This window comes from Fusarium phalaenopsidis (genome assembly GCF_050370095.1).
Source record: "Fusarium phalaenopsidis strain FUZ10S chromosome Unknown contig_32292, whole genome shotgun sequence".
Classification (NCBI taxonomy): Eukaryota; Fungi; Ascomycota; class Sordariomycetes; order Hypocreales; family Nectriaceae; genus Fusarium; species Fusarium phalaenopsidis.
Genome location: NW_028145410.1, coordinates 2,724,663 through 2,749,287, shown reverse-complemented (window position 1 = coordinate 2,749,287; position 24,625 = coordinate 2,724,663). Strand labels below are relative to the sequence as shown.

Here is a 24,625-nt window from a genome sequence, read left to right as displayed (position 1 = left end):
AAGGTGAATATGGTACTGGGCATGAGTACCCGGTAGACGGCAAGGGAAGGGAGGTATTGATATTGATATTGATATGGACATGGATGTTGGATGTTGGATGATGTACGGGCTGGGTTGTTCTGCTCTGTTCTCCTTTTCCTGGCGGCTTTGAGTTGATTGATGCTTGACCCCTTGATATCTCCTGGTGTATAACTAGGTACTCAGTCAGATATGAGGGTTAAGCTATCAGATTCGATAACCCGAGTTCCTCATGTCAGCCAAGACCTTGTCTATGACCTGGCCATTCGACTTGAATGCCATCATGGCCGCTGCCTCAGGCGCATCAACCCATTCCAACTTTAGATGCTCCTCCCATGGCTCTTTCGTTCCCGCGTCCGGTATGGCTGTGGAATCTGCCTTGGCGGCAAACCAAAAGACCATCTTGAACGCTCCCGTGTACACGCACGGATAAACGCAGACGGAAGACACTTCACAGTTGAGCAGCCCGTCGGTGACATCAGGGTTTGTCCCGATAGCAAACGTGCCGAGCATGTCCTGCGTGGGCGTCGCACGCGTGGCTACCTTGAGCGGCAGAGCTGTCACACTTAAGCCCGTCTCCTCATACGTCTCCCGTAGGGCAGCCGCAAGGAGGTCTTCATCAATGCTCTTGCGACCCTTGGGGAGGTGGTATGTGTTGTTGGATGCGTCACGGAGGAGGGCGATCTTGTGCGTGGTCGGATCGACCGGGACAGTGCCGCATGAGATGAGAATGTGCTGAGAGGGAAAGAAGTTTTGATTGGTTTTCAGGAAGGCAGAGTCGTCGGCGAATGGGTTTGCTTCACATGCGGCCATGGTGTTTGATGGTTGTTGTCGCAGGAGACGAGGAGTTACCCGAGAGTTGAGCACGGGGGATATTGGACATTATCTATGTAACTTCAATTACAGTATCGTACAGTTGAAGTTCAACTGAGATATTCGTTTGCTTTGAATGGGATACGTCCTGGGGCTAATCATGCAGCATAGCATCGGCGAGGAGTCATTCACTCACCCTGCGTCTACAGCCTAAAAGACAAACAGCAAAACTGTTTCCAGCTGAGATGACCTGTCACCGAGCACAAGTCAACGATGCGCAAGCAGTTGCATCATCTGGTGCATCGTGAAACACATGCTGGAATCTACCCGGAAAGCGCTGGAATGATGGCTGGCCGTTGTGTCCACATGTGCATGTGCAGGTTGCATGTTGAGGTTGGGAAAAAAGCAGGCGACACGCGGCAGTAGTCTTGCTATCTCACACCGGCTAGTGACAAGGTGGAACAAGTCTCGGTCGGCACCTGGGTGATGAGGGCCTTGAAGATGTCTGTTTGGTGAGAGTGTTTGGCAGTCAAAGGAGGAGAGTGGTGCTGAGGCACCTTGTGACTGACTATACCTGGTTGGAGTTGAGAGTTGTTCATACAGCTTACGGCTTATTGGAATGTAATAGTCTTAATGCCTTGTCGACATAGTGGTCTATGAGCCAGGGAGACGGTGGATGGCGTGACGATAGTCTATATGCACAAGCCCCGCCATCACGATCCATTACATCACCGAAGCCATTAAGCAGCCTTACCCTAGATAATAACCATACCCCTCAACTCTGAAACTACACACTCACTTGATCATCACTCAACCTAGGAACTGTGAAAATTCAATCAAGAAACTTCAAATCATGCCATCAATTCTCATTGTAGGAGCTACCCGGGGCCTGGGAGCCAGTCTTATCAAGCAATACGCCAAAGCCGGCAACACGGTCTACGGTACTACGAGATCGTCAGAAGGCCCCCAAGGGTTTCCCGAGCAGGTCAGATGGATTACCGGCATTGATCTCACGCAGTCCAATGTGGGTGAGAAGCTCGCCAACCTCCTTGATGCTTCTCAACCCCTGGATTCAGTAGTAAGTTGATCAATGCAACAACAGATAAGAGGCCCTGACAAACAAGCAAAGATCATCACGGCCGGTCACTTCACAACCGAGGACCTGAGCGCGGACAAGGGACCAAACTGGGAAGAGGAGCAACTCATGTACACGACCAGCTCCATCGCACCCGTCTTTGTCGTGCACCGGCTCGTGCACAAGGGCCTGCTCGGCCGGGGCTCCAAGGTGGTGCTCGTGTCGTCCGAGGCCGGGAGCATCGCGCTGCGGCACCCGAGCGAGGGTGGCGGCAACTACGCGCACCATGCCAGCAAGGCCGCCCTCAACATGGTGGGCAAGCTGTTGAGCCTGGATCTTCAGGAGCAGGGTGTGATTGTGAGCATCGTCCATCCGGGCTTTATGCGGACCGACATGACCAAGGGCGTCGGGTACGACAAGTACTGGGATGATGGCGGAGGTGAGCTTGTCTGACCAAACATGAAGGCATCAAGCAAGACTGATGGCATTGCAGCTGTAACACCGGATGAGGCCGCAGCAAGTCTCATTGAGTGGACGGACAAGCTGGACATTAGCAAGACGGGAGAGTATTGGGCCCCGCGAGGACCGAGTAAGTTCTAGATGGAGACTCCGCTCTGGAGACGTTGCTAATAGAGCCCGACAGGAGACATTGGGACTGCCGAGGCGGTCCTGGGGAAGGACTTGGCTACACCACTCAAGCTGCCCTGGTGATCGGACATGTCGTCATTTTAGGATAGATGCCAATAGAGAAGGCAGCACGTGTGGGGGACGAGCCTGGAAATTAGCAGTAATTTCTGGTAGCGACTCGCCCAGATGAAGCTATCGTATCCTTATCCATTCTATTGTTGTTGGGGGCGAGAGACGGCACTCCAGAGTGTGGGGTTGTGAGATCCAGGGTCCTTCTGTGCATGACTAGACTAGTTAAAAGTAGCAGAGCACGCCACGATGCTGCATCCAAAAGGACGGCGCTAGCAGTGTACAGTAATTTGGATAGAGTAGCTGGTTTATTATCCCGGGACGCGGGTCGCGCGTGTCAGTCAATCAAGCTGGGCGCCCCTAATTATGATCGGCTGCACCCGGTGATGGTGATGGATGTCTGGCCGAGAGGACAGTGGGACGATACAGAGGACGCCCACTGTGCACGCCGAGTCTGTTGCCGTGTTTGTGCCTGTGCCTGTCCTGTTTGCAGAGAAGGATTCACTTGACTTGCAAGGGAATAAAAAGACAAAGACCCCAGCACGGGAAATTGCTGTTAACGTTGCACAAGGGCGAACCTGGGATGCAGGCATGGCGGATAGAGGAGCTGTTAGTTCTCTTCCAGATGACCCATTGCATGGCACGTGGTCTACTCCCCTTCCCTGGCCAACAGCAATAATCAACACGCCAGCCAAGTCTGGAGAGGATAAGCTTGGCGAGGATACACAGTATTATTATGTGACGTCCAAGTTGAGTCTCTCTCCGCTTGGTCGTCCATGGATCTTGTTACTGAGCAGGGGAAAAAGGAGATGGGAAGCCACCTCAACACGAGGTATCATCTCTGAGAACCATGACGCAAAATGGGGCGCCGAGGCTGAGACTCAGTCTGAGCCTGAGCCGTCTTGTTTGTTTTGTTGCCAGGGAGTCAGTCATTCATCAGTCAGTTGGTTCAGGTTCAGCCTTTGTCCATGTTCCAAGGCCCGAGACAGTCATCCCAGTGACCAACTGCTCACTCACTCACAACCCCAACGGTCGTACCACACAGCACGTCCTTCCTCCTGGTGCCTGTAGAAAAGGGATAGGAATGTAAATTTGAGCCTTGATCGCTCGCCGGGGTCTGCAGCAGCTCTTGCTTAGCGGTGGAGTCTGGCGTCGGGTTCTCGTGCTGGCGTCAGGGGTCGTGGAGCTGCGTGGATCATGGCTTTCAACACCTGGACCCATTGACTGTGGAGGAGAGCTCCATCCTGACCGTCCTGGGCTTAGCGGCGCCTTTAAGGGGGAGGGGGGGACCTTGCATGTTCGGCCGCCTCAACAGGGGATCTTGGGGTGGATGCTGGTCTGTTTTAATATTCAAAGCCGTCTGGACGGGTCCGAGGTGGGTTTCTGAGAGGAGTCTTCCGTGGTATCCAGCGAGGTGTCAGCTGAGTCGATAGATATCCGTCAACAAGCAGCATGAGAGGCAGCCGAGGAGATATGGAATAGGGGTCGGAGATGCAGCCTTACCGTTGGTGAGGGGAGCGGCCTGGCTGTGATCACAAACGCCACGGCGGCTTATAGTGGCCGGACTACAGTGAACTCTAGCGGTGGGAGGATGCATTAGAGGTCTAGTCATCCCCGTGCCCCCGTGCCCGCCGTGATGCACTGTCCGCCCACCAGACCGGGTCAGCCTGGAGGCTCCCCACCATGGAAGCATTGAGCGCCATCAGAATCGAGGCCATCTGCCGCCACGTCTGGCCGGAACCAAATAAAGACCAAGACATTGACTGAGAGGGAGAGACAATGGGGGCGAGAACGGAAGCAAGCATGGCAGGACATTGTATTCGTAATGTGAGCGAAAAAGGAGATGATTTAGCCTGGTCTCGTCTGCTGCTCCATTCCATCTTTGCTAGGAGTTGTCGAGATGGCCGACTCCGTCGAATGCCGTCGAAACAAGGCTTTGCCCTCGGGAGCTGCAAGGATCCAAACACGCAAATTGCAGAATGCAGAGAGCAAAAAATAAAAACGCCATTAATTGGACAGACAGAGCAGAGCTGACTCCATCACGGATGCTGGACCCAGCTCACTCACTTTCAGCTTGCTCACCTGCCGTTCGTTCCATCTACTCTTACTGTGTCTACCCCAACCCCAATCCCAAGTCAGAGAAAGCCCAGCCCAGCCCAGCCCAGCCCGGCTAAGCCCAGTCAGTCTACGAGACCAGGAACCTAGGCAGGTGTACCGTACCAAAGTGTGTGCCTTCCTTTCCTTACCTACCGTATTCGCCGACCTGCTTTGCCCGGCAAGCAGGAACCCCGTTATTCCTCATTCGTTCTTGCGTGGTCCATTCACTCTCAAGTTCCCTCTCGCCTCCGTTCTTCTTCCTCTCCTTTCCCATTCACCATCACCAACCTCCACACGTTCGCTGTTTGCCTCGTGGCATCGCCGCCCATCGCTCCTTTCTCACTCCCCTCTCCTTGTCTTGTCGTGTCGTGTCGACTGGCAGAGAAGGACGAGTCTCGGATTGACTGCGATTCATTCCTTTCATCATCTCATCTCATCCTCCAGTCCTTGCAACCCGGACCATACCATACGGATCCCAGCAACTAACTCACCAACAACAACACCGACTTACGGCTGCATATCGCTCACCAAGTATCGATCGCCAGATTCTTTTTTTCGCTGCCCTGTGTCGCTTTATAACGAATCCCTTTATCCGAAGCTTACCAGAACCACCCTGAGGACTCGACCGAGCTTTGACTCTCGCCTACCAACCTGGGACCGTACTTGTGTCGTCAACCGAGCCGGTCCTCGCCCCTCTCCTCTGATTCACCTCCAATTCAGCCGTGGCTCACCCGAAACTATTGTTGTTCCTGGCGCTGGAAATCCGGGAATCTCTCGAGTTGCGACTTTCTTTCGACTTGCTCTGTTGTTGCTGCGTTCTCACGACTGCTTGGCTACGCAATCTTCGTACCTGGACCCTGATTTCGTCTCTTGATTCCGCATACCCTTGTCAGACGGCATCGTCGTAGTGCCAATTCACCACCCCTGCCTGAGTCCCGCCTTTTGTCCTGGCCTGCCCAAGCTCAACAGCCGCAACCTGCATTGGCCTGCCCCGCTGATAGGCGCGTTGACGAGTCGCCAGCCAGTTGACCCTGAGCGACCGAGCCGGCCACCCGCAAATCGGAGACCTTTAGCCAGCATCTTCCTTTGTCGACCTTCCAGCTCCTCGACTGTTTTGCACGGCTTCTGCAAACGCCCGGGTCCTTGCCGCACTCGGTGATACAGTATTACTCTACGCCCGGAGGCATTCTAATCACGGACCCCTAACGCTCACAGCAAGAAGCTCTCCTGTCCACCTAGGTTCGCCGCTCGGGCGATCATCGTACTTTCTCAGGCGAGCCAGCCCCTTTCCGCGCCCTTGGCCCTTGGCCCTTGGGCACCACCAAAGACCAACCCACCCGTCCACCACAAGCCCAGCATAGTCGACGGCCCTTGACCCGCTCCGTCCATCTTCCATCGACGACCTCCTGGCAAGGACGGAACAGAGTTGACGGGGATCCGACTCGTACCTCGAGTGGCGTACAGTGTGCTTGTCGACTTGGTATGACGCTAGGTCTGGGCTGCTAGTCCAGAGGAATTTAACCCTTTCAGCTACGTATTTACCGCGGCCAGCTCTCGCAATCCAACTCTCGGCGAGTTGCTTCTGCTTGCTCCCGCCCAGTACAGGCACGGCCTGTGTTGCTCCAGGTTCGCATTGCACCGTAACGCATCAATCGCTCTGCTCTGCTCTGCGTTGCAACAGCCACGGTTTAATCTGCCTGATTTTCCCTCCTGTCGCCTGGCTCCGCATCATTCTCCTGGGATCTTCAAATCAGAAACACAAGCCCGAGCTTGACCCCTTTGCAATCATGTCTACAGCTCAGTCTTTCCAGTCTGGTAAGCGCCCACCCCTTGATCTCGCTTTGATGTGATCTGCGACAAAGAGCCCCCCATCCAAAGGTGTCCGTCCCCCTTCGAGTCGTCGCCAGGATTTGCGCCCGTCTCGTACCCCAGCCCGGCGCTTGTAATCTACAGGCCGAACGGGACTGGATGAGGAAGGGGAGACGGATTGGGGTGCGAGCCAACTTGGCAGACAACTCAGCAGAAGATTGCTGTCCGATCCACCTGTCTGGCGGCCATCTTGTGTCATGTTGAGGAGATTGTCTGTTTCATCTTGGTCCATCTGTCGTCGTCATTCGCATGCATGCGCCCGTTGTCGTTCCGTTTCGTCTGTCTGGCAGCAACTGATGGTTTTCTTGGAAGCAGGCCACACCGGTCCTGGCCAATCCGCCGGTCTCTCACTGAATTTATCTTCCAACAACCCCTTCCGCAATCGCGCTCCGTCTCCTGCCAGCGCCGACCTTCTCCTCCTTTCATCCAACAAACCGGCTTCTCCCTTTGATGACCCTCCACCAAGACCACTATCGCGAAATCCTTTTCTTGATCAGCCATTCTTCGAACAACCACAGCAGCCTCTGAGGTCACCTGGCGTCATGTCATCGCACTCTGACTCCAAGTCTCTATCTGCCGAAGAGATTTTTGTACGTTTGCTATCAGCTGCGCATCCCTTCTGAGATGCCCCTCTCAGATGGGCGCGCGTAAACGATTACCTGGCGAGATGCTGACCGACTACGTCACAGGATTCATTGACACTCGACGACACCACCGCCAATGATCGATCTAAGCAGCAAGGTCAGCGCCGACCGGTGAATCGCCCACCTCCCCCTCAAACCCAGAGCGGTAACCACCGCCCAACGCGCTCGCAGGAGGAGGCTCTCCGCGCTCGAAGGATGCAGGGCCCTGGTCCCCGACCGCAGCCCAACTCGCCGCAGCGAAGGCCACCCCCGCGACGAGTGCGACGAAACTCTGAGTCCTCCCTGATGGATTTTGATGCACGCCCACTCACAGACGAGGAGAAGAGGATGATTGAGGCGACCAGACGTCGCGAGGCTGAACGACAACGCCGCGGTGACGGCAAAGAACGGGGCGATAAGGGCGACCGTGAGCGTGGTGATCGTGATCGTGGTGATAGAAGCAAGCCTAGCCGCCCCAGTCGTCGGATGGACATTATTGATCAGCTTGATGCCACAAGCATCTACGGTACTGGACGTATGTTATGACTCTTTCAACGTTGGTTTTCCGACTACTAACATGGACAGTCTTTCATCACGATGGGCCTTTTGACGCTCTCAACCCTCACCGCAACCGCCAGAACGCCAGACGGGCACCGATGCAAGCGTTCCCCGAAGGCTCGCTCAACAACTCTCTTGGCGGCGCGGGACCGCTCAACGCCCAGGCCGATCACTCGACTTTTATGGGCAATGCCACAGACGAGGCTTTCCGGGACTTTGCCGCCGGGAGCAAAGGTATGCGTTATGGAAGCTCATCCCGCAAGGAGACGCCCATTTTCGACGCCACCGGTCGTGAAGAGATTCACGGCGACGAGTCCCACGGTCTAGGAACATCGACTTTCCTGGAGGGTACCCCTGCGACGCGAACTGCTATTCAGCGACACCAGGCAGAGCAGGCACAAGAGTCGTTTGAGGGAGGACTTCAACGAAAAAAGTCGCTTGCGCAACGCATCCGCCACATCAACAAGGGCCCACGCGACTATAACCAAACCCGGCTCAACGGCGAATACAACAGGATCACTCCTGACAACTACCCTTCAGCAGCCAGCAATGGCTCAGACAACAACCCATTCTTTGCAGAGTTTGGCAAGGGAGAGGAAGCCTTTACAGTGCGACCCCGAGATGGTCGCATGTCTCCCAACAGCCCTCCTGCGCCTCGCCGCCCGTCTGCCGGCGCAGTGCTGGAACGACGAGTGACAGCAGATGGTGCGACGACACTTGATGACGGTGCTGCCAAGCCTTCAGGCTTCATGGGCCGGATGAAGAGCTTGAAGGGCCGAAGACCTCGGCCGGAAATTCCTGCCAGCGGCACTGCGCCCGGGACGGCCGTTTAGTGGAGGACAAGTGCCGGGCGACTACTGGACGTCGGCCGAGGGCCGACGCGGTGGCAGTCGAAGCATGGCAACCGGTCAGCGAATGAGAAGGGATGGCCTGCTTCTTTACCGATACGAGACCAGGAAAATACAGCGCCAAAGAAAGAGGAGATGGATAAGGAAGCAGAGTACACGGAAGTGCAGGATTCGGAGTCTTTCCTTTGTCAAGGGTCAGAGGCGCCACGCAAGAGCCTTGGTGATGCACGTCCTTCTTTGGAGAAGCGATATGAGAACGCAACGAGATGAGACGTATCCACCGGACAGGTTTTCTTTTTTTTTTGTCTTTTCTTGTTGGTTTTTGGGACGGCAGGCAGCATGGATGACATGAAGCAGGCGCAAAGACAGGGCCTGCTTCTCGTTTTTTGGAGAACAAGTTGAGAGAAGCAGATACTCTTTTAAGATATGCAGATGCTGAAGCTGGCAACACAGAGGCTAGTAAGGGCATGGAACTGCAGAGTTGACTGCGGGAGGTTGTGGCCTAAACCTTTTGTATGTTTTATAACAGGACTTGATGTCTGACTGCAGCAGCATCAATACAATCCATATCAATCTGCTACATGCTGTCTTGTGTCTTGTGAAGTAGAGGAGGACATGTGTTACCCCTGAACCTCCTGCCAGTATGCATATGTACTAGGATACGTATCGCATCTCTGTCTAATCTTTCAGTTACGTATACTGGTCCAGGATGTTAGGTAGGTAGTCTTGCTATCATAGAGTTAATTAACCTTGACCATGACAAACAAACAATATCATAACCTTGCATAGAAATCCTCAAGATAGACAAGTATCTTGGCAGGAGTGGAAGATTCCCTCTGATTGGCTTAGATGACAACACCCCACATCCCCACACAGCGTCGCACCCGCAATGCGGCAAATCCAACACCATGAACACCAACCAACCACGACATCACCGGCCCCAACCAAACCAAAACTTGACAATCCACAATTGGGCTCCGGCAGACATCGAAATCTCCAGGTTTCATGGTCTAACGGTTATGACTGCGGATTCTGATTCCGCCAGCGAGGGTTCGACTCCCTCTGAGACCTTTCTTTTTGCTTCTCGTAACCAAGATATTTACTTTTTTGTTCTTGGCCCAGATGAGTTGTTGACTTGAACTACGTTGAAACGTTGTCATGGAGTCGCCACTTCCTGCCTCGCAGGGGAGTTCGCATTTTGCGCTCGACCCGATCCCGGCGTCGGTGCTCGCTGACAAGGAAGCACGGCGACGTGATGCTGCAGTTGAGCTGGGATATTGTATGACGGGGTGTGCAGTTCTTGATGATGAGGTGCTGCTGGGCGGGTTTGAGCGAGGCAGTGTCGTCGGTGTCAGCGCCGAGGATGAAGAGATGGGTGTTCAGGCAAGTAAGACGTGCTGATACAGACCCGTGTTGACCGCATGCAGCTCGGTCTCCAGGCTCTGGCGCATTCGCTGTGCGACGGGAGAGTCGCCAAAGGGCTCGTTGTTACTCCCAAGCCAAGGAACGTCATGCTGGCTCGTCTGAAGGATGCCGTCAAGGCTGAACTCAAGTCTCAAGGTGTTGGCGGAGACGCCGCCAAGGCGAAGCTGAGGGAATGGCTTGAGAGAGTTATGCTTTCATGCGTGTTTGATCTTGACGGTTTGTGGGAGGTGCTGGCGGATCTCAACAAGCTGGCAGAAGAAGAAGTTGAAGAGGAAGAGGGGCAAGTTGAGGAGATACAGGACAGTCAAGATGATGACGATGAGGCTCTCTCACCAGGGGACAACAAACAGCCGTCAAAGCAACAGACGACCCAACCTGGTATCATTGTCGTCACACACTTCTCGTCGCTCCTGACCGGCGTCTTCACCCACCGTGAAAGGTCAGCCGCTCACTCTGTAATGGAGTTGCTAGGCTCACATCTGCGCGACCTCTCACGCAACCTATCATCGAGCCCTCTGATAATGCTCCTGAATTCGACATCCTCTTCATCGGGTCCACCAACGGCGCAGCTAAAGAACACACCCATTGATGCAACTCTCCGGTCCATATTCCACACACCTCCGCCAGGCCAAGTTTCTCACAGCACGCGCCGCATAAAGCCCAACTATGGCATCGTCTTTTCGCAGCTGCTCGACCTCCACCTACTGTGCACCCGCATCCCGCGGACGATGCAGGATGCCGAGGCTGCAGTACAGCGGCTTGGAGAAGAGGTCAGAACGGTCTGGGCAGTCGAGGTGCTGCAGGATGAGATAGGGGTCTGGAAGGGGACAAGGGGTGCCAGAATAGGGAGGGAGCAGTTGTGGACGGCAGTAGACGTTGAGCAAGCAAGAGTCAAGCCAGCGTTTGGATGAATAAGTGAAACATCACCATAGGCTCACAAAGATTGCAATTCAGACGCTCGCCGCGAGTAGGTAGATTACGCGCAATTATCAACGTCCACCCATTAATTCACTACGCTCCATCACAATGCCCCCAAGCTCCATGCCAACATCCAATCGCTTATCCTTCCAGAGTACAAGCTCGCTAACCCTTCTGTCTCTTGTCTGACATGCAGCATCTCTCTCATCTCATCTTGCCCGTCCATCTACCACTCAACTTCAATTCACTACACTCCACTCCCATACTCTTAACACCTCTACCCCTACCCCTATCCGGTCGTTCGACGTGCTCTGTAGTCCGATACCGACCTCGCTCCTTGAAGCTAGGGAGTTGCTTGACCGCCGATGAGACGTCGCAACATCCCAGACGCAGTTCAACTCCATCTTCACGTCGCCCAGCCAGGGAACGACAAGCGAGGTCCCCTGTCACGACTCTCCCCTGAGCAGAGCATCTAGCGCCCGGCAATGGCTCACGCCATAGTACTCGGGTGCCGCCAAAGAATACAAAAAATCTTTCCAGAAAATACTCCATCTGCGTGCGGGCTGGGCCGTGACTATTGCTATGAGCCGAGCAGCTCCGACTTACGGTTGCTCTTCCAAAAGTCAATGGCCTCGACCACGTCGTCTCCCTTTTCGTCCTCGTGTGCGAATAGAATCTATACATGATTAGCTTAGTTGGCAGCATCACTGGTTTTGTACTCACCTCATGTGTGCTGCTGTGAAGCATCCGAATATTCTTGCGAGGTACGATATGCACTGCGCCGTTCTCCATGTTACGCAACTCAATAAAGTTGGGCTCAAAGGCAAGGATCCATGGGTAACTGAGGGCAAAGTTCTGAGGCGTACCCTCCCAGTCGATTCGCCATTCCGGTCGAGCTCGCCATCCGTTGCGATTAACGAAGAATGAAAACTCGGAGTAGTTGAGCAGGAACTCGCCGTTGAGACGCTCAATGTGGATCGGCTTGACCCCTTCCTTGCGGTTAACAAAGTCGAGTGACGTATCTGCTTGGTCAAGCAGCGACTGCGTCTCAAGCGTCTCCAGAGAAACCACCTCGAAACCTCTGGCGCAGGCGACGCACAACTTGGACTTAAGGAAGTGCACCGACGACGATTCAGTAGGAATGTAGAATTCCTTGAACGGCTTCAGCTCGTCGTGTCCTCCGCTCATAAACTTGCTGATACCCTTCTGCTTCTTGGCCTTGGTCATGGCATCGTTGGGCTCAAACACCTTGATCGTGGTGGACAGGGCCGACGACTTGACGCAGCACACCAGATGCCTACCCAGGCAGATGCCAGTCTTGAAGAAACTGCAGTGGTTCTGGATCTTCTTAGGTCTCCTCACCGTCGCCGGCTCGTCGGGGTTGAGAGCTGACACTGGGTACGACTGTAGCGTCTTGTTGGACAAGACCAAGAGCAGCTGATACTCCTCTAGGATGTCAATCTGAGTGACAGTAGTCGTCTCCAGCACTCTCCTAGGTACCTGATCCTTGACCTTTCGATCAGATACGTAAACACCATTGTCCGTGCCATACAACAGCTTGCGGCCGCCATCTGCCACTGGTTAGCTAGCCATTTCCTCAACAACTCCCGAGTCAACTTACCAAAGGGCGTGACGCAGTTGACACGGTTCGTGCCAGCAAAGAACTTGCTCGTAATGGTTGTCGTGTTGAAAAAGTCGGCTCGTGATCGAAGGCGTTCTTGCGCGTTATGGATAAACTCAAGCCACTTCTGTCGAGCTGCCTGGTTCGCTGCGTATAACGTCAACTCGTACCCTGCTTTGCCCAAATGGCGGAACGTGATCGGCCAGCCGTCCTTCTTTGCTGTGTCATTGGCATTTGCCCGGATCGAAGGAATCAAGCTCGACGAGGATCGCTTCATATTGCCGTCCTTGGGGATCACCTCATCCATTTCCCGGATCGCAAGAAGTTCAAGAGGAATTGGACGACGGTATGCCTTGATCTCCTCATTCTTTCCCGTCTGCTTGATACGCACCAGCAGAACTGCGTGGTCGAACAGGAAGGCCGTAATCTCTGCAGGATCCGTGGGCGACTTCTTGAACTGGCACTTAAACACCATCTCACGGCCTTCCTCAGTCAGTCGAAGGTCCACCTTCTCGTTGGCCCTGAAGCGGAGCTGCTCGTGAAGCCTCCTCAGGTTAAATCGGTTCTCAGCCTTTCCAGATTCCGCGTTGACTCTGCCCAGGATGTCTCGAATCATGGTTAGAACCTTGGGGATATCTTCCTTATCGGGGTTACCATCCTCCGTGTATTTCAGTACGTTCTCCAGAAGCAGGGGGTATCGAGCTAGACGCGTCGTAGGCTTGGTCAGGTAACCGTTCAGCTCCAGCTTTCTCGATTCCTTGCGCCGCTCGATCTCGTCCACGAACTTGGCAAAGTACGAGTTCACCGATCTCTCGTTTTCAAACTCGAATTTTCCTTCCAGCTGCTTGGAACCGTACAGAATGAAGGGCTCAAACTGCGGGACATACTCCAAAAAGATGTCTCCAATGTTGTGGACGATCGGCTCCTTCTGCTGTCGAGTTGTCAAACCAGAAGCAAACCGCGAGCTGACTGTGTGAATACTCGGGTGGTCGATAATGTTGCTAAAGATGTTCTTGACCACCTTTTCACGGCGCTGGATCGGCACCGGCGAGGCCTTTGATCGCAAAGGCAAGATCCAAAAGTCTCGCAGATATTCCAAATCCTTGACAAAGTCTCGCTCGGTGTAGCAGATCTCCGAAATAACCTCCTGTCTCTTCTTCTCTCGCTCTCCAACCTTCTCGGCAACCTCCTTGGGAACCGAGTTGATCCAGAGCTTCTGCTCGTCTGTCTGGTCGGCCTCATCGTCGTTGACGTTGGCCGCATCCTCCTTCCGCAGGCCAGGGTTAATCTTCAGGTTCAGCCTAGAAACCTGCTCCAGTCGCCTAGGACAGGCGATGGAGTAACACAGCTGATCCCTGGTACAGGTCGGAGAGTAACATTCAGACAAGAGCACAAAGACACCATTGACCGCAGGCTTTTCCTCTGGCTCATCCATCAGGGTCTCCCTAAACTGGTACATTTCCGACTGAGAGTCTCGCAACCGGTGCTCGTACGTAACATCGTGGAAGAACTTTTGGGCATCCAGCGCTCGTCCAAGAAGCAGGGCAAGGTTTCGATCCGTGGTTCTGATGATGTATGACAAGACGTCGACGGCCTCTGAACCGCTGAAAGCGTTCTTGTATGTCAGCTCGTTCTTGGTGCGGTCACCCGTGATGATCTTTCGGCGGAAGCATTCTGCGACTCGTGACAGCAGAGCCGGGTAAACGAGGGGCGGTCGGATCTTGGTCGCGGTCGGCGGACGTTCGCTCTCGATCGACTTGCTTCTAGAAGGCCGATGGACAAGAGTCGAGGCGTCAGACTCGGAGGGAGTGATGGTCGGAGCTATGGTGGAGGCCATGGACATTGTCCTGCCGTGATCGCCAGTACTGGAAGAGACCATGCTGGCAGTACGGGTCTGTGCTCCTGGAGCCTGAGGGTGCGAATTGGAGTATCCGTTGGTGGTCGGTAGTTCTCCTGGTGCTCGTCGGTTGGGAATAACTCGGCCGCTCATTGTCTGGTGGGCGTCGCCCAGAGGGTGATAGTTGCCAGTCAAGGACATGGCACGATCTTCGTGACGCTCAGGCACAACCCGCCCTTGGGCTGTCGTCCTCGCCGAGTTTTGGTGCGAGTAGGGAGCCTGTCGGAAGTGGTTCGCGGACTGCTGGTATGAGCTGGGAGGTGGATGATACATTGGTTGTCGGGGAGCAGATGCCAGAGATTGGGAGCGATAAGGGTCACTGTTCATGGCAGGGCCCGGCCCTGGCCCTCCCTGATAAAAGCGCTGTGCCGGTGTCCTTGCTCCCGCAGCTTGCGATGGCGGCGGGCCTCTATGCTCCATACGCGGAGGTGCCGGCCCCCCGGGACCAGGATAGGGACGCCTCTGTTGCTGTTGCTGCATGTAGTGGGGCGGTATCTGCTGGCCGCCCGACGCTGAGCGTTGGCCGGCATAGTATCCATTCCCCATGCTGTTGCTGTCCATTGTGCGAGTCCTGCCGGACTCACGGTCGCCGTACTGACCCGGAGGAGGACGGGGCGGCGGCTGCCGCTGCATGCCCGACATGGACGACATGGTCTGGGTGCGACCCTCCATCATGGGCGGAGGCATGCCGGACGACGAGGTCATGGTCTGTGATCTCCCTGGCGGGGGAGCGGCGCCGAAGATGTTGGAGAAGGCGGCATCTCGCTGGTAGTTGTTTTCTTCGCCGTAGCCCCGTTGTTGTGGCGGCCGTTGAGGAGCTCCCCGAGGATCGTAACCGTAGTTGGACATGTTGACGGATAATTTGCCTGTGCATTGACGCAGTCAGGAGAGGAAACGGACGCGGGTAGGGAACGCAGGTGGAAAAGGCAACGGACCGTTTTTGCAGCCGTCCGATGGAGGAGTCCGTTATCAAGCGGATCAACAGGCGACGTCGACGGATGCGCCGCCGTCAGTCGACGCCAACACGGCCCCTTTGACGGTGCCGTCGACGCAGGTGCGTGGGCCAGAAGTCGTCCGTCTACTGGCGTCGCAGATGCCCTCGCGAGGCTGCGCCCGTTGGGATGGGAGTTGTGAGTCTCAGCGAGATTCGGGGCTACTTCTGCCCAAGCAGCAGTCGGCTTTGCGAGTTTGGGCTCAACGGGTTCGAGGGGGCGCTGGGGGAGGCGGCCGGATGAGCAAAATGCCAAACCTGGGGCCTCAGTCCGGGGGCTCGTCAGCCGATATAGGGCGACGATAAAGATATCGCGGGCAATGGACGATCGCCGTCTCGACGTCTTGGTGGCCCTCTGGTGATGGACTTTTGAGGGGGTTGCAGGTTCACGATCCACGCACTCTGGTGCTTCGGAGGTAGGTCGAGGTATGGAGGTAAGGTAAGGTAGCGTAGCAGCAGCAAGTAGTAAGTAGGTAGGTGGGCAAGTGGACCGCGGGCAGCAGCGTCCACGTCCGTCCACGTCTTCTTCAGGTACCAGCACCAGCCAGCGTGCTACTGTACGTACAGCAGGCAGGTCCAGTGGCAGTGGACAGCGAGAGCAGGGCAGGGAGCCAACAGCGGATAAGCCAGGGCAAGCCAGTGCTAGGTCCACCGTTAATCCACCTGTCTGATGGCTGTCTCTTGGTGGCCTCTTGGGCGTGGTGACGGGGGGCGGCGCAATGTAATGTGGGCGCGCGCCGCGATGGATGGGCAGTTATTTAGTACAAAGTAAGGGGACAAAGGATGCTGGGGTAGCAGTGTAAGAGAGCATGGATGTTGCACCGACGACACGACGAGGGTGTTAGGTTGCTGCCCAGGAGCGGTCCTTGCCAACAGTCCCGTCCCATCCTCATTGAGAGCTGCCAGAGACTGCTGTCTGTAATAGGTAACGTCGTGATCGTCCTCTCGTGATCCTGAGGCCTCTTTCTCATCCCCGTCCGTTCACGTGTGTATCTTTGATTGCGCTGGGCTGAACCAGGTGCGCTTTGTCTTGGGGCGTACCGAGGAGGAGCAGCTGGCTCGATGAACTCTCCACGGGAATCACGGCAATTCAGGTAGCAAGGGGACAAGGCGCTGTAGGCAGACAGGTCGGTATTGTACCGTACGTGAGTGTGAGTGAACCTCCTTGCTGGGGATGGAGGGTCGCTCATCAAGGGCCAAGGGGCACGCTAGCAACCGTTGATTCCCTCTTTTCTGCCGCTACGTGCATCCTTCCTTTATGCCTCCATTTGCCGTCCGTACGTCCTCTGTGTTGTTTTATCTTGGCTTTGACCAAGGCGGTGAAGGCAGCTGATGAACAAGCAAACTTCATCTCCTATCCCCCAGTGTCTTATACCCATCTTATTCGAGTTCCAAAAGGAACCCGTCCCTGCCCGAGGCCTTAAAATCAGGTACCGCCGGCTGCCCCGGGTCATCAACTTGCCTATGAGGAGAGACCAAGCGGACCAGGCGAACCACGCGGCAAGGCGACCGCCCGCTAACAGGCCACCCTGGAAACGGACCGTCAGTCAAGATAAAAATAGCGATTGCCAGATATAAAAGGATGAATTTGCTGAAGGAGGCATCCATCTACGATCATGGCATTGGCAGCGGCAGTCAATCTCCCGCTCAGACGGATTGAAATTGCAGGTGTTAATAGCTGCAAGGCAGTCGTGGACAGGGGGTTGCTTGAAGTTTAGAGCCGGCCTTGGCACTTATCAATGTCACGTGATTAAGCGTGGAGGCTGTCGGTCCGTGATTGGCTGCGCCAGCTTAGCCCAGAGTGGCTTTCCACCTCAGCTCCCAACTCTCTCTGGTAGCCTTGAGGTAGGAGGCTACATCATCAACAAGCTCCCAACGTGAACCGAAAATCGTCAAAGCTGCCCTTGTCCTCGAGCTCCTCCGACGGCCGCGCTCCCTCACCATGGCAGAATCAGAGCTCGCCCCCAAGTTTGCCCCCTTCATTGGGATGGTAAGTGTCGCGCTGATGACGACTTCAAGGGGGACGCGAATGCTGATGCAGCGACTGGCAGGCCGGTATTGCAGCTGCAATGATCTTCGGATGTACGGTGTTTCCTCTACGCGACGCGATATCATCGAGCCCGGTTGCTGAACGAATTTGATAGGTATTGGCGCTGCATATGGCACAGCCAAGTCCGGTATTGGCATTGCTGGTGTCGGTACATTTCGACCAGACCTCATCATGAAGGTATCAACCATCGAGTCTCGAATACGCCATGTTCATTATCTGACGCACAATATAGTGCCTTATCCCTGTCGTCATGTCCGGTATCATTGCCGTATACTCGCTCGTCATCTCCGTCCTCATCGCTGAGGATCTGGACCCGTCCAAGAACTACAGCTTGTTTTCGTACGTCGTCGACACTATCCGGCTAGGCAGGAATACTGATCGACGGTTATAGGGGCTTCATGCATCTTGGATGCGGTATCGCAGTTGGCATGACAGGTCTTGCTGCTGGTTACTGCATCGGAATTGTTGGTGACAGTGGTGTTCGTGCTTATATGGAGCAGTCCAGGATCTTTGTTGGCATGGTCCTGATCCTGATTTTCGGCGAAGTTCTTGGTCTTTACGGGTATGTGTTTTATCAACCGACATATGACGTCGCTCACAAGCTGACCCTGACTACAGTCTTATTGTTGCCCTTATCCTCAACACCAAGAGCAAGGGTTAAGCAGACCAGCTCGAAGCCCACAACACCCTATTCATCCAACCCATCAGGAGAGTTCGACGTGTACGTTGAGGATGTCGGGACTGCCACAAGGTTACAGCGGCACGTCTTTGTATGTACATCGGCATGGCGTTTATGGAACGTTTAAACGTGTATTTTTCAATCAGGTAGAGGACAGGCGGAGAAATTGACGGTATTTAGCATCAGCAAGCACAGTGTCAAGGCCGACACGACATGTTTGTGCAAGATTCTAGTTTTGTTTCAAAGTCCATTTGGTTGAGCTACCTAATTGTTCCAGCCTATCGAAAGCCTCAGAGCCCTATTGTGTGGAATGAGTGACAAAGAAGAAGAAGAGGAAATGCCTGCGACGATCCCATTTACGCCGTCATTTGGAGCTGATAATCAAAAGCCAGAGAACCCTGTGTTCCCATGTCATGCGTCATCCAGGACCCAATCTAGATGATCAAACGCCAGGAAAATGCGGCAATGTCGTTTCAGATGCAACCGGCAAACGTCCACTCCGACACAGCAGCAGCGTCCCAGCGCGGCGAGAAGAGAAGAAGACGATAATCATGAGACCCGTGGAAGGAAGGGAAGATACCTAACATAAGGAAAGATGCCATGGAAGGGAAAGAAGAGAGACAAGTCGAAATCACATCAAACGGCGACCACCGATGCGACGCAGGAGCTTCTTGCGGCTTCCCACGTCTACGTCACGACGGAACCTGTTCCAGTTCCGCTCTCGCTCATCCGAGTCCTTCATTCGAGCTAGTCAAGAGTCAGCATACGCAACTTGCTGCGAGACGGCTCCTCCTGATCTCACCTAAGAACCAGTCCCACTGGCGGTCCTCGCGCAAAAGGATGTCGTCTCCCGACTCGCGCGCGATTCGTTCCTGGCGTGCCCTCGCCGCGGCGACTTCGCCAACCAAATACGGGTCTTCCAGAGGCCGGCTGGTATTTCTATCCTGCTGGTCTTGCTCGGTGAGGTCGGTCATGGCTCGACGAAGGCTGTCCACTGGATCGCGTGTCTGAGCAGTCATCCGACGCTGAGCAACATTATGGTAGTGTCGAGCAGCAGGGTTGCTGGTGACAGAGGACCATGTTGCGATGCGGAAGTTGTTCAGATTCGGCACGGACCGCAGAGGAGCAGCGGGCACAGGAGGGAGGCCGATCGTCCGCTGGCGGTTGGTGGGAGTCGAGGTTCCGCTGCTATGAGGAACCAGAGACGTTGTTCGGGGTGCGGCTGTAGTTCTGACTGGGGGAGAATACGGCGGTACAGCCTCGGGAAACGGGTTGATCGAGTGGTAAGAGGGCGCTTCCGAAACTGAGGCACACCAAAGTCAGCTCCCGTTCTCGCGCAGGGCCTCCCAGTCACTTCGAGCTATGTATAGGTATGTGGTATATGGTAGCCTGTGCAAAAACACCTCAACACTTACCATAAGAAGGCGCAGCAGAGCGAATGGAAGCCGTTTCAAAGTCGTCGGCGCTGTAGCGCGACGTAGCGATAGCACCCGTCATGATGGTAGAAGCCGGAAGGGACACGGTCGAGAAAGTGGAAGGGAGGCAGAACAAGCCAGCTCGAGCATCTGTCCCAGGAAAGGTTGTCGGGAGACTGAGGTTGAGTATAAGTACCGAGACAACAGGAGAATCACACGGCGAGCGGCTGGGACGCTTCAAGGGTCCGTGAACAGTCAGAGGGTGAGTTGAGTGAGACCTGCCAGAGTTGTGGGAACCAGGAATGATAGCCTCTTTTGTTCTGGCCCAAGGTAAGACAGGAGGGTCAGGATACCCAGCTGTTTAATGCACAGCCGCGGATAAACATGCATGCAGCTCAGGGAGGTAGCAGATGGTGGGCAGCAAGCGACCTGGAGAAGCACCAAGTCGGCAAGTATGGAGTACACGGCACGGGCTGGCAAACCCAGCACTTCGGACAAGTTCCAAGTTCAAGGCCAACCCAGGTCTAGCCTGGGCATCCGTAACCCATCGTGGCGTGGGAGCCATGGCGTGGAGGTCGGAGGGGGTTGAGATGCGGGGACACGTGAGGGCAGACACGACGATGATGCTGTGGACGACAACACCATGACGCGCTGCCCAAGACATGAACCAAACTTTGCTCCCTCCCTGGATCCTGTTTAACAGGTTTGTTATCTACGCCCGTTTGTGTCATGAGCTCTGTGTCTCTCTGCTTGGCGACAGTATCTACACAACGGCGACGACTCAGGCCTCCAAACTAGTCGGTTGGTAGACATGTGCTGCACGGTAGCATCCTCTCGGGCAACCCTCAGGGCTTCCCCTGACCGGGCGTTTTCCCGAGTAGGAATGACGAGCTTCCACGGAGGCTTCTACACGGCGATAGCGGGGTATCACAAGTGGTTTTCCGGGCCCCGAGGGACCACCCGCCAGCGTTTCTGCCCGCTGTGAATGGCGGGGTTCTGGACACAGTGGATCATATTGATCGGGCTGTGTGCGCAGGGGGGAGGGGGCATGGAGTTGTCGTGGTGGGGAGGTCGAGAAGCCCAGGGCGGCCAATCGATAACACGTCGACGGTCCTTTGAGGGAAGCCCTGTCCACCACGGACGGCGTGGACGGATGTTGAATCCGGTTTGTTGGCGAGCCCAGACTTGGCGGTGTTTGGAGCCCAAATGCTGGCAGGTTTGTGGTCGACTTGTGGGGGCTCTATGATGCAGTTGATGCCGAGACTGCCTCGCTAATCCTGCTTTTATATCCGTTTTCTGCCGTCGTCGTACATCGCGAGAAGCAGCAGCTCCTTGGCTGACCATGCCGAGCCAGCTTCTTCATCGTCGCTGATCGCCCCTAACCTCCATGAGCCGCGTGGTCGGGCCGGCCTATGATGCAACACTTGATAGACCTTTTGGGTGTAAAGAGGATGCGCTATGTGACACCCAAATCATCCTTGCGCAACACCATCAGCCCAGGCCCGACTTGGCAACCCCTCCCCCCACACGTCGCCCTCGGGATGGCGGATCTGGAAGATGTGGTGTCGTGCTCTCTGCGCTCTAACTCAGTTGATGGGTTTGTTGTAAGTTTCCGCGCCAGCCATTGGTACTTTGCGCATTTGGGCTTGCGCCTACAAGAGCAATGACCGCCAGATCGAAAAGGTGGGCTAGAGAGATCACCAGATAACTGGGACGTTGAACTCGTGACTTGTATGCGTTGCAGATGCAGGAACCGCTTGCGGGAACGTTGTGAACCATCTCGAGATCCTATCTGGGAACATCAGCAGCCACAGCCTACGGTAATCTTGTCCCTCTCCCGAGTCATTGCAATAAACCAAGTCGATCAACCGCATTCCTCCAGAGCCGAGAGTTTGGCTGGGCTCGGCACAAATTAATAACTCGGGGACGAGCCCCCAAGGAATATGGAGCGGCTTCCAGACCGCCCCGCCGAACTGGTGGGATGGTTCACATTGAGACTGAACCAACCCCCCCATGGGTATCTGCTCGAACCGTCGCAAATAGCATGTTGCCCTTTGGTCGAGGGCGGTGAGAGTGCTCTGCTGACATGCGTCAGAGTTGCATGCCATGTCTCGCTCTGAAGGCGCCATATGGAGCGGCGCTTTGGACCCTTGAAGTCGAAATGGTGCTCTGGCCGGGGTATTTTGCCCTTGTTTCTGGAAGGTGACCGGAAATGCCCGCATCTGTGCCGCGGCCAAGACCTCGGGACCATTTGTTTTTTGATAAGGTTACGTGGCGGCCTTGGGACAGGACGAATGTTAAGGCCTGCGTGTCTTGCAGACGATTAAACAACGGCGCCCCGGGGAACAGATTTGTTGGGGTCTTGGAGAGATCCTGACTTGTCTCGTGGATGTGGGTGCTGCTGTTAGGCCTGAATACGTGCGGACGAACGGACCTCTTTGCCTGTGGCCAAGTCAGGCGACAGTATCGGTGTTGGTTCTGAAGAGGCTAGAGCCATCAGAGTTGAATGGAATGAGGGCACACTAGATTTCGCACTTCGATATGCTCATGGCTTGTTCCATATCAACTCTTTCTAAACGATGTTGCCATGGATGCTGTGGGCGAAGGTGAGATGAGTGGAGAAGCATGGGGGACGTTTGCAAGGAATTAGGTATGGATGTAAGCAAGGTAGGCAAGTTGGTAAGGAAAACATGAGCAGTCGGGTAGGTATTTCCGAAATATGAAGAAATCGACAGGCCTATAGTCTCCCCTTCCTCGGGCCTACACACCTACCAATGTGGGCAGGTAGGTAGTCCAGCGTCTTTACCCAATGTGAAGGGCACGTAGGGTTAAGATGCGCCTCAACTGGATTTGAAAGCAACAAAATATCAAGCAATAGGCTACTATGTCTTGGCTACCTAGGGAACTAGATTCCGTCTCGGTATAGTTTTAGCCGAGATTCGGGTTGACGATATACACTTTACCAGTTGATACATGAACCTGAGGTTCTCAGTGGGATGCACGTTCTGAAGCCAGGTAGTCCGTGCACTGAACAAACTGCCCCGCGAAGCTCCAACTGCTTGCCCGTTCCGTGTCTGTCCAGGGCGTTAATTGAGGTACGTACCTCTACGCGTCTTTTATCAGTTTTACGCGACCTCGAAGCCTACATATGCTCTTTGTTCTACCTTCACAACCGTCTACTATCAGCGTGCCAGTGTCTTCACGCCTCTCCACCGTAAATTCAAAGAGACTGAGAGGGCCATGAACCAATTAATACTCGGATAGATTTGCAATAGAAAGCCTCAAGAGCTGAAATCAACTCCCCGATGCCCACCCGCCAGCAAGACTCCTCCGAGGAGTCGCATTCGCGATCGCCAACGCCTTCATCACGAGCTACACCAGCACATCGAAGTCTGGCGATGCGAGAGCGAGAGAACATGCGCAATGCATCTGCCTCTAAGAGAAAGCGCGCCGGCACGAGAACTGGCGAATCCTCCAACTTCCGAAGGAGAACGGTAGAGCCATCGGCAGATAGCGACGATGACGGAGACGACGTGTACGATCCTGACCAACCATTGGAAGAGCGTCGAAAGGTCCAGCAGGGCTTCAGAGACTTGCTTCGTGAGGTGACGGAGAATACCGAGGAATATCTGCAATCCGACTCGCGAGGACTACACGATGCTATTCTCCGAGCGGATGAGCTGTCCAAGAAAGTACGACAAACCACCGAGGCAACGATCGATTCACGGCTACTCGTCAGCACTACCGACTTGTCATATCGAAAGACCCTACGGCTGACCCAGGGCAGCCTCTCTCAAGGCCTTGACGTGGACGAGTTTGTGTCAAAGTGCATCACCTACATGAGACAAGGCCGTGGCATCACCGACGACAATGCGCCAGAATTGTCGAGTACTCAGCGGCAACGAAGAAGAACTACCAGAGGAGACGAAGATGGCGACGATGATGTTGGCGACGATGGCGATATGATGAACTGGCCTCATCTTGGCCGTTTCGCTTCATTGCCCTACATCCGCCGGCCAGCTCTCCCTGGGTTCCTCCTCGGTCCACTCTCAGTTGAGAAGAAGGCACGCAAGATTACGAAACGAAGCGCGCCTTTCCGACCCAACAACTTGACAGAGACTCGCCCAGAGGTGCTGAACGTTGAAGATTTGGCCAAGAGAGAAAATGATCTCACTGCAATCTGCGGCAAGATCCTCCATCAACTACAGAACATCCAAGCCGATATCCAACAGACTGTAATGGACCTCATCGATGATGACATGGATGAGGATGAGAAGACCAGGATCATGCACAATCATGGCCTTCGAAGCACTGGCGGTATCGATCTGATGCGGTTCGTTGTGAATCCCAAGTCGTTTGGGCAGACAATAGAGAATATGTTCTATGTCAGCTTCCTCATTCGAGATGGGAGGGTCGAGATTGATTTTGATGAATTTGGCCTCCCAGCCCTAGGTGAGTTTGTTTACTACGGAAAAGCTCCAATAACAACTAACACGGAGTGCAGCACCGGTGGATAGAGAAGCTGAAGAAGAAGAGCCGACACGCCACGGTGCGGCGAAGCACCAGGCGATTCTTTCAATGGACATGGAGACTTGGCGTGATATCATTGACACGTTCGGTTTACAAGAACCAATGATTGCGCATAGGAAAGAAGCGACGAATGCAGGACCCGGAGCACGGGGTTGGTACAGCTGAGACGAATCGAGCCTCGACAACTCGAATCGTATTGTTATGAAAACCTTGATACCCTTGTTGTCCTCGGTGGGCAGCACCTCGGAAAAGGCGATGTTGGGCTTGTGCACAGCCTTCTCTCGCGCCAGAGAGGCGCATCTTCTTTGTTCTCGTCACCCCCTACTTGTGGATACAATAAGGAGGGAGGTGTGTCTGATCCATGTTTGACCAAGGCGTGTTTCTTTGACAGAGAAGGCTCGCAGTTAGAGAGGGGGCACACTTTATTTTTGGCGCACGGGGCTCAACATGAAAGGAATCTGGAGTCAAAGAAACTGTATAGACAAAGACCTTCCCTTGCATG

The 24,625-nt window shown here is 54.6% G+C and overlaps 8 protein-coding genes and 1 non-coding gene across 9 annotated transcripts; 6 read left to right on the top strand and 3 right to left on the bottom strand.

Annotated features, from left to right (window-relative positions):
• Positions 1-225: 225 nt before the first annotated feature.
• On the bottom strand, positions 226-831 carry LRP88_05132 (NUDIX hydrolase; the record flags this gene model as incomplete). The annotated part of the gene is made up of 1 exon (XM_083241693.1): positions 226-831. One exon carries the CDS (start codon positions 829-831, stop codon positions 226-228), a length of 606 nt encoding a protein of 201 aa, XP_083102841.1.
• An 853-nt stretch (positions 832-1,684) lies between these two features.
• LRP88_05131 (uncharacterized protein) lies at positions 1,685-2,617 on the top strand (the record flags this gene model as incomplete). The annotated part of the gene is made up of 4 exons (XM_083241692.1): positions 1,685-1,909; positions 1,961-2,345; positions 2,400-2,495; positions 2,550-2,617. The coding sequence occupies 4 exons, from the start codon at positions 1,685-1,687 to the stop codon at positions 2,615-2,617; spliced, it is 774 nt and encodes a 257-aa protein (XP_083102840.1).
• Positions 2,618-7,110: 4,493 nt separating this feature from the next.
• Positions 7,111-8,582, top strand: LRP88_05130 (Pal1 cell morphology protein-domain-containing protein; the record flags this gene model as incomplete). The annotated part of the gene is made up of 3 exons (XM_083241691.1): positions 7,111-7,158; positions 7,258-7,726; positions 7,777-8,582. The coding sequence occupies 3 exons, from the start codon at positions 7,111-7,113 to the stop codon at positions 8,580-8,582; spliced, it is 1,323 nt and encodes a 440-aa protein (XP_083102839.1).
• Positions 8,583-9,596: 1,014 nt separating this feature from the next.
• LRP88_05129 lies at positions 9,597-9,668 on the top strand. Its single transcript has one exon. It is a non-coding gene; the product is annotated as a tRNA-Gln (tRNA).
• An 87-nt stretch (positions 9,669-9,755) lies between these two features.
• On the top strand, positions 9,756-10,933 carry LRP88_05128 (uncharacterized protein; the record flags this gene model as incomplete). Its single annotated transcript, XM_083241690.1, has 2 exons — positions 9,756-9,974; positions 10,025-10,933. The coding sequence occupies 2 exons, from the start codon at positions 9,756-9,758 to the stop codon at positions 10,931-10,933; spliced, it is 1,128 nt and encodes a 375-aa protein (XP_083102838.1).
• Positions 10,934-11,520: 587 nt separating this feature from the next.
• LRP88_05127 (CNH domain-containing protein) lies at positions 11,521-15,307 on the bottom strand (the record flags this gene model as incomplete). The annotated part of the gene is made up of 3 exons (XM_083241689.1): positions 11,521-11,616; positions 11,664-12,511; positions 12,562-15,307. 3 exons carry the CDS (start codon positions 15,305-15,307, stop codon positions 11,521-11,523), a joined length of 3,690 nt encoding a protein of 1,229 aa, XP_083102837.1.
• Positions 15,308-17,391: 2,084 nt separating this feature from the next.
• Positions 17,392-18,160, top strand: LRP88_05126 (H(+)-transporting V0 sector ATPase subunit c'; the record flags this gene model as incomplete). Its single annotated transcript, XM_083241688.1, has 6 exons — positions 17,392-17,439; positions 17,501-17,531; positions 17,594-17,676; positions 17,732-17,838; positions 17,891-18,061; positions 18,118-18,160. The coding sequence occupies 6 exons, from the start codon at positions 17,392-17,394 to the stop codon at positions 18,158-18,160; spliced, it is 483 nt and encodes a 160-aa protein (XP_083102836.1).
• A 649-nt stretch (positions 18,161-18,809) lies between these two features.
• On the bottom strand, positions 18,810-19,675 carry LRP88_05125 (uncharacterized protein; the record flags this gene model as incomplete). The annotated part of the gene is made up of 3 exons (XM_083241687.1): positions 18,810-18,925; positions 18,981-19,481; positions 19,594-19,675. The coding sequence occupies 3 exons, from the start codon at positions 19,673-19,675 to the stop codon at positions 18,810-18,812; spliced, it is 699 nt and encodes a 232-aa protein (XP_083102835.1).
• A 3,223-nt stretch (positions 19,676-22,898) lies between these two features.
• Positions 22,899-24,288, top strand: LRP88_05124 (uncharacterized protein; the record flags this gene model as incomplete). Its single annotated transcript, XM_083241686.1, has 2 exons — positions 22,899-24,045; positions 24,098-24,288. The coding sequence occupies 2 exons, from the start codon at positions 22,899-22,901 to the stop codon at positions 24,286-24,288; spliced, it is 1,338 nt and encodes a 445-aa protein (XP_083102834.1).
• Between the last annotated feature and the right edge of the window lie 337 nt (positions 24,289-24,625).